The 8,172-nt window shown below is 48.8% G+C and overlaps 1 protein-coding gene across 1 annotated transcript in view; it reads right to left on the bottom strand.

The window, feature by feature from the left end:
• Window positions 1-5,139: 5,139 nt before the first annotated feature.
• Window positions 5,140-8,172, bottom strand: part of Lrrc38 (leucine rich repeat containing 38) — a 24,442-nt gene continuing 21,409 nt past the window's right edge. The window contains exon 2 of the mRNA XM_013033818.1: window positions 5,140-5,393. Coding sequence (XP_012889272.1) covers window positions 5,140-5,393 — 254 coding nt within the window. The remainder of the gene's footprint in view (window positions 5,394-8,172) is intronic.

Raw genomic sequence — 8,172 nt, forward strand, 5'->3', positions numbered from 1 at the left:
AGACATGCTGGACCCTGGTCCTAGATGCCTGCCTTTATTGTCCTCAAGTCCTGGAGTGTTCTTCATGCAGTAGGTATGGCTTACATATCTGACTTTGTCATGTGTCCACCTCTCCATCCACCTGCTATCGACTCATCTAACAATTGCCCACACAGCAAACACCCACAGTCCACCCACCTGCTTATCTACCTACCTGCCCACGGATTCACCCACCTGCACACCTGCCGGGAACACAAGCAGGCCAAGTTCTGCCCTTGAGAAGCTCAAGTCATGGTGCAGAGAGATAGACAACAACCACAGAGACCAACGAGAATGTGTGAGGGAAGAAAGCAACATGAGGTGCTGGGAGGGAACATGACCCAGAGGACACCTGGGGAGATGTGGGAAGGGAGGGACATTCCTAGTACCTAGAATGCCCTCTCTTGGGGTACGCCATTGTCTTGGTTGTTAAAAATAACAAGCGAACCCTAGGGCAGTCACAGCTAATCGGTGCCACTAATTGATGTGATGCAAGGGCATCTTGTCTCCCCGTCAAGGTGCAGCTTCTGGCTAGAACCATTTGCACTCCATGCACCCCAACATTCCCAGGTTTTCAAACGAATTTTATTTTGGTGCCAGTACTGGGCCTTGAACTTAAGTGCTTAGGTGCTATCTCTTAGCTTTTTTACTCAAGGCCAGTGCTTTACCACTTGAACCACAGATTCAGTTCTGGCTTTTTTTTTTTTTTACTGGTTAATTGGAGATAGGAATCTTATAGACTTCCCTGCTCCAGCTGGTGTTGAGTAAGTAATCCTCAGCTCTTAGCCTCCTGAGATACTAGGTTGACAGGCGTGAGCCACCAGGCCCTGCTTTCTATATCAAGCAGCAAGAAACTGTTAACTAGCATATGAAAGCTGTTCTCGCTCCCCAGAATTATGTCTTTGCCCACACTGAGGTTCAGAAAGAAGGGTTCACCTCCTAGTGCTGTGCAGGGCTAGCCAAGGTAGCAGCTGAGCCTGCCGGCCAGCGCCAATCACTTGACCCAGGTGAGTCAGACACAGAGTCTTGGGTCACGAAGTATCCACCTCCAGAAGCATCTGCAGTTCCGCTGCCTGAGCACCATCCCCGGGGATTCTGGGAGAAACAGTTGAATGTGGTGGACTCCAATAATGGCCCACATAGGAGTGGCCTGGGGGTGGGAAGCAGGTGGCAGACAATTATTCCAACCCCATATATAACTCTTAGTGGAACTCGGGGCCAGCCTGGGATTAGTAGGTGGCTGAGAAGATGGTGACCCAAGACTATGGCTCAGACTCCCAGCTACCGAGCCCTTCAGTGCCCTGTGAGCTCTTCTGGAATCTTCTCCCCCGCCCCCCCCCCATGGCCTGCTGTCAGTGAGGCATTCTCTTCTGATCGAAAAACCTTCCATCGCATGAATGTGACAGTGACAGCTGAGACCCTCAGCTAGGAGTTCAAGCCACACCTTAAAGGTCTGTGATCATCAGCTTCCGTTTGTTTATATTAATTCCTCAACAGATGTGCTATCTGATGTCCAGGAGCCTGGCCCAAGTGGTAAGGCCCTGTCTAGCAAGCATAAAGCCCTGAGTTCAAATCCCAGTGCAGCCAAAATACATTAGTATACACACAAAGGATTCCCTTTACATAATTAATTTGCACTAACCATTTTTTAGTATAGAAATGCACCAAGGGTCAGGTCACACTCAGTTGAAGAGAAGAAGAGAGGCTAGGAAGTGAGGGAAGGGAGGAAGGACTCAGCTTGAAGCTAGGCACTCTGGGAAGTGATCATTTTATGTGTCAACTTGACTGGACCACAAGGTACCCAGATATTTCCTGGGTGTGTCTGTTAAGAGTATTTCTGCATTTGATTAACATTTGGACAGGTAGGCCAAGTGGCACAGTTGACTCTTCCCGGAGTCGGGGTCATTATCCAGTCCTATAGAGATGTATCTTCTTCTGACCTCGGACTGGGACACCACCATTGGTCCTCCTCTCCCCAGCTGCCAACTACAGACCATGGTGGAGCATCAGCTTCAACGTTAGATGGGCCAATGCCTTACAATGAATCTCTCCTGCCTTTCCCCTCCTGCCTCCTCTCCCTTTATATTTTAGAAGTACTAGTGTTTGAAATCGGGCCCTAGCACTTTCTAGGCAGAAACTTGACCACTTGAATCACACACCCAGCTCCTTTGCTTTACTTATTTTTTAAACAGTATCTGGCCTGGCCTCAGACCATGATACCTTTACCTATACTTTCCATGTATCTTGGGTTACACACATAAACCACCATACCTGGTTTGTTGAGATTGGTTGGTGGGGTAGGGGAGACTTGGCTGCTCTTCAGCTAAAATCTACCTGATCACCCCTTCAAAAGGTGTAAGATACCCTTCCCAGTCACCCCCACCCCTGGCTTTCCCCCTATTTTTTTTCCTAGTCCTGGGGCTTGAACTCATGGCCTGGGCTGCTGTTCCTGAGCCTCTTAGTGCTCAAGGCTAGTGCTCTACCACTTGAGCCACAGCACCACCTTTGGCTTTTTTTTCTGAGTGGTTTATTAGAGATAAGAGTTTCACGCACTTTCCTGACTGGCTGGCTTGAAACCTCAATCCTCAGATCTTAGCCTCCTAAGTAGCCAGGATGACAGTCGCAAGCCACCAGTGCCCAGCTCCCTACTTCCCTTTTGAAACAGGGTCTTACCAAACCTCTTTCTTTTTGGTTTTTGGTTTTGGTGTTTAGTTCTTGTTTTTGTCAGTTGTAGGGCTTGAACTCAGGGTCTGGGGCATCCTTGAGCTTTTTCGCTCAAGGTTAGCACTCTACCACTTTGAGGCACAGCACCACTTTCGGTTTTTTGGTGGTGAATTGGAGATAAAAGTCTCATAGAGGCTGGGAAGGTGGCTCAGTGGTAGAGCGCTTGCCTTGCATGCATGAGGCCCTGGGTTCGATTCCTCAGCACCACATAAGCAGAAAAGAAAAAAACCGGAAGTGGTGCCGTGGCTCAAGTAGTAGAGTGCTAGCCTTGAGCTGAAGAGCTGAGGGACAGCGCCCAGGCCCAGAGTTCAGGCCCCATGACCGGACTCAAAAAAAAAAAAAAAAAGAAAGAAAGAAAAAAAGAAAAGAAAAAAGTCTCATGGACTTGCCTGCCCTGGCTGGCTTTGAACCGCAATCCTCAGATCTGTTTTCTGAGTAGCTAGGCATGAACCACCAGAATCTCTTTTTCTCTGGGAACCCTTGATGAACAGGCCCTCTCTCCGTTCTGTGTCTCAGCACCTCATTTCTTCCGTCCTGGAGCTTATCACTACCTGCAAGGACAATTTCCCTTCTTTATTTAATGTTTATTTCGAGGCCTGCCTGAGAGAGCAGAGACCTTATCTTTCTCGTTTAAAACACATCTGCGGTGCCCGTGTCAGGACCTGGCACTTAGCAAGCACTCAATAATTACAGAAGACAGAAGGGAGTGATGGTTGACAGAAAGGTAAGATCCAATATAAGCAAGAAAAGGGAAGTGAATCCTTCTCCTAAAATAGCCCCAATGCTTTCTGGGAGCTCCTGGTCCAAGTCTCAGCCCCCATCCCAAGCCAGCACTGCCAATGCCAGTCAGGTTACATTAACCCACTGGGATGCATGCTGTGTTGGTCTCTGAAATGAAGCGCTGGGTCTCTATCCTCGAAGACACTGCCTGTCACAGCCAGTGCTCCAAAGAAATGTCACATAGACCCCGAGGCCACCGATGGGGGTGGTTCAGAGCCGAGTCTCAGTGGACTGTTTGTTTGTTTGTTTGTTTAATTTTTGAACATTTTATTGGTTTAATACAGCCTACTTAGTAGAACCCTGGCCTTCGGGAGAGTTCACTAAAAGTTTTGAAGACAGCAAGCCCCAAACTATATCAGCATAGGGAATGGCCAAGATGTGCGGGCTGAAGGAGATGCCATCCCCCTGACTGCACCCATCAGAGAGAAACGTGATTCTGAGCAAAGAGGCCATCACCCCTCCACAGAGCCCCTGTCCTTCCTCTGCAAGTTGAGGCTTGGGTTCAGAGTTCAAGTGATGCTAAGTGGTAGTTCACCCAACCTGCTTCCTAAAATCCTATTACAAGAACGTAGCATTTAGCCAGGCGCCGGTGGTTCACACCTGTCATCCTAGCTCCTCAGGAGGCTGAGATCTGAGAGTCTTGCTTTGAAGCCAGCCTGGCTGGGAAGTCTGTGAGACCCTTGTCTCCAGTAAAACATCCAAAAGCTAGAAGCGGAGGTGTGGCTCAAATGGTAGAGTGCCAGTCTTGAGCAACAAAACCAAATAAAACAAAACCCCAAAACAAAAAAACACTAAGGAAAAGTGGCCAGGGCCTGAGTTCAGGCCTCGGGACTGGCCCACACGCAGATTGTAGCTTTTGCCTTTGGTACCATTTAGTTCATTTGGCCTCCTATGAACAGAACACATTAGAATGGGTTTTTAAATTACAAATAACAGATATTTATTTCTCACCAGTCTGGAGGCTGGAAGTATGGGCCCCACTGGTTCCAGTGAGGGACTGCTTCCGGTTCACACATGCCCAACTGCTCACTGCCTCCATCCCCATGGAGTAGGAGGTCGAGAGAGTCCTCCACTGAGGGTCTCCAATCTGAGGGCGTTAATCCTATGCAGCAGGGGGGGGGCATCCACATTCTGAGGGCCTCCCTTTCTAAAGGCCATCCCCCTGGGGGTGGGGCTTCATCTGGCAGGGGGTGGGGGACAGGGCCGGGAGGGGGACACAAACATTGTCTCATGTGCAAAGTTTCTTCGTTCTCTCAGGAACAAGTAAGAAGAGAAGAGTTCTTGCTCTCATGGAGAACTTGGATCTCTCACGGTGGGCAGTTCAGAGCAAGAACAGCGCGCCAAACTTTGCAGCCGGGAAACGCATGTTGTCCGGCCACCTTTAGTGCGTTTTAGCTGTCAGTCCGGAAGTTCGACTCCACTCGGCAGTGATTCCTTCCATCCTTCCTGGCTTCTCTGCTCTGCCGACTCCAGATTCCGAGATTGGTGATCCTACTGGACCTGCTCAGAAATTCAGACCTGGACCAAGCTCTCTGTCTGGCTCCTGACTGGGGTGATCATTCTCTCTCATTGGCATTTCTCTCTCCTGGAGAGGTGCCGCTGGCTGGGTTGGGTGGCTCAGTCTTCCTCATCCTCATCTTCGTCCTCTGTGTCCTTGTTTGGGGTGCATCTCTGGAAACACTGCACCACGGTGGCCAGGAAGAAGCTGGAGATGATGGCAGCGATGGAGACGGCCACCCCGGAGAAGATGATGATAAACAGGTCCGTGAGGGACAGGCTGAACTTGCACTCGCTGAAGCTGGCCTCAGACAGCTCTCGCAGAGCCACCCTTCGGTTCTCTGTGGGCAGGGAGCACTGGATGGCATCCAGGCCTGCAGAGAGGCCAGTGGAAGGGGAGAGAGAGAGAGAGAGAGAGAGAGAGTTAGCCTGTAGCCCATCACTTCCCAGAAGTACCCAAAGCTGGGTTGACCAAGCCAGCCTGGCAGGTGCATCTTGGTTTGGAGATGCCTGGGGTGGCCGTGGAAGGCACCATACTGGGTCTGGAGTCAGGACCTCTGCGGACTTCAATCCAGACCAAGGCAACAGCTGTCTATGGAGACAGGGAAGGCGGTGGCAGATGCCATGGGTGGCAGAGCGCCACCTCATGGAAGGAATCTCCTCTGCAGGCCACTCTCCAGTCTGCTGTGCCCTCTTCGCTGTCCTTAAGGTGGAACAGAAGCCGAGATGTGCACAGCCAGGTTGGTGGTAACCCTGAAAGGGTTTCTCTTGGCAGCTGGTCCTCAGAAGCCTGGCCCAGTCACCTAAAGATGCTGTTCAATGCAGGTTTCCAGGCTCACCCCTGTAGACCCGGGTGCAGGAATCTGCCATGAAATCACCAACTCTGCATGTTTAGTAGCCGGGTGATTGTCCTTCTGTTCCAGAGGGCCAGTTAGAGAAGCATTGGTTTTTCTTTTTCTTCATTGATACGAAGGTGTATTGTGAAAGGAATCCTTCCTTTTTTTTTCCCCTCCCTGCTCTTCCCTTCTTTTCTCTCCCTTCTCTTTATTTGTGCTTGGCCTCGGGCTTAGACTCAAGGTCTGGCACATTTGGGGGAGGGGGAGAGAAAGACAGTACTGAGGCTTTAACTCAGGGCCTGGGCACTGGCCTTAGCTATTTGGCCCAAAGCTGGTGCTCTACGTGAGCTTTTCAGTAATTAATTGGAGAGAAGAGTCTTACAGACTTTCCTGCTGAGGCTGGCTTTGAACTGAGGTCCTCAGCCTCCCAAGCAGTTAGGATTACAGGCACGAGGCACCAGCATCTTGCCTTTCAGTGCTCAGTTCTTCCGAGAACTGACCTCAGCTCATTTTCTGTATTATCTGATTTGCTCATTCCTTGCTAAATTATCAGCCAGTTACCCAATAAAAAAAAAGCAGCCCTGCCAATTGCCTGGGCTCTTCTCTCACGGCCTTTCTTCTCCAGCTCAGGAGACAAGGAAGATTGACTTGCCTCCTTCCTTCTATCCTAGACCATCCCTTAAGCATCCACAGCCAACCTGCTGCTTTCCTCCCCCTGGGAGCTGTTGCCTAGCAACCAGACTGGGCACTCTGCTCTGCCACCATCAGAACCTGTGTTAGAGACCTATGGAATTAATGTGGGCTGAGGCTCTATATCTTCCTCTTGCTTATATGCAACCAGAGTTTTACTTTTGTTATAAATAAATATAAATAAATATTACATATAATGACTATATATGTGATATATATATATAGAGAGAGAGAGAGAGAGAGTGTGTGTGTCAGAGTCAGTTCTGGGGCTTGAACTCAGGGCTTGGGCTCTGTCTCTGAGCCTCTTTGTGCTCAAGACTAGCACTCTATCACTTGAGCCACAGCACCACTTCTGGTTTTTAATTGGCTAATTAGAGATAAGGGTCTCACGGGGACTTTCCTGCCCAGGCCTGCTTTGAACCGCAATCCTCAGATTTCAGCCTCCTGAGTAGCTAGGATTACAAGTGTGAGCCACTTTTGCCAGGCCTGTTATAACTACTAACATCTATTAATTGTGAAACTCAGTGGAACTCACTGAACTATATCCATAATGAATATACTGATATATATATATATATAATATATGCTGACACTGATATATTTCCATCATGAATATACAGTTATCCACTATATATCTATATCTATCTATCTATCTATATCCTGATCCTGTCCCTTCCCTCTACTTCCTTCCCTCTTTTTTTTTTTTTTTTGGTCGGTCATGGGGCTTGAACCCTGGGCCTGGGCGCTGTCCCTCAGCTCTTCAGCTCAAGGAGAGCGCTCTACCACTTGAGCTACAGCGCCACTTCCGGTTTTCTGGTGGTTTATTGGAGATAGGAGTCGATTCACTTTCTGGACTGGGCTGGCTTTGAACCACAATCCTCAGATCTCAGCCTCCTGAGTAGCTAGGATTACAGGCATGAGCCACCAGCGCCCGGCTACTTCCTTCCTCTTGAGCACAGGGCTCCTTCTATTTTGTTGTTTGTGGCACTGGAGAGTGAATGAACTTAGGGCCTCATACTTAACTACACAAGCAATATATCTACCACTTGAGCCAGGCCAAAGTCCTCAGCCACAGTTTGTGTGCGTGTGCATGTGTGCGTGTGTTTGTATGGGTGTAATAGGAGTAAGGCTTGAACTCAGGATATCAAGATCTCCTTTGGCTTTTTCTGCTCAAAGCTAGTGCTCTACCCATTGAGTTACAGCTCTATTTCTAGATTGTTGCTGGTTAATTAAAAATCAGAGTCTCATAAGGGTTTCTGTCTTCAAGATCCTCATATCTCACTCTTCTTGGTAGCTAGGATTATGAGCTTCAGCCACCAGTGCCCATCTAACCACTGTTTTTGACTATTTATTTTTCCTTTTTTAAAAAAGGCCAAAATATAGGCTGGAGGCATGGCTCAAGTATAGAGTACCAGGCAAACAAGCAAGTTGAGCAGGTAGGTCCTGGATTCAAGTATGATACTGATAAAAGGGAGGGGAATAGATACATGACTCAGTTGGCAGAGTACCAGCCAATCAGTGAAAGTAGCAGGTACCAAATTTGAGTCCCAGTCTTAGATATAGGAAGGAAGGAAGGAAGGAAAGAAGGAAGGAAGGAAGGAAGGAAGGAAGGAAGGAAGGAAGGAAG

The sequence above is a fragment of the Dipodomys ordii genome, unplaced genomic scaffold (assembly GCF_000151885.1).
Source record: "Dipodomys ordii isolate 6190 unplaced genomic scaffold, Dord_2.0 Scaffold6, whole genome shotgun sequence".
NCBI classification, from domain to species: domain Eukaryota; kingdom Metazoa; phylum Chordata; class Mammalia; order Rodentia; family Heteromyidae; genus Dipodomys; species Dipodomys ordii.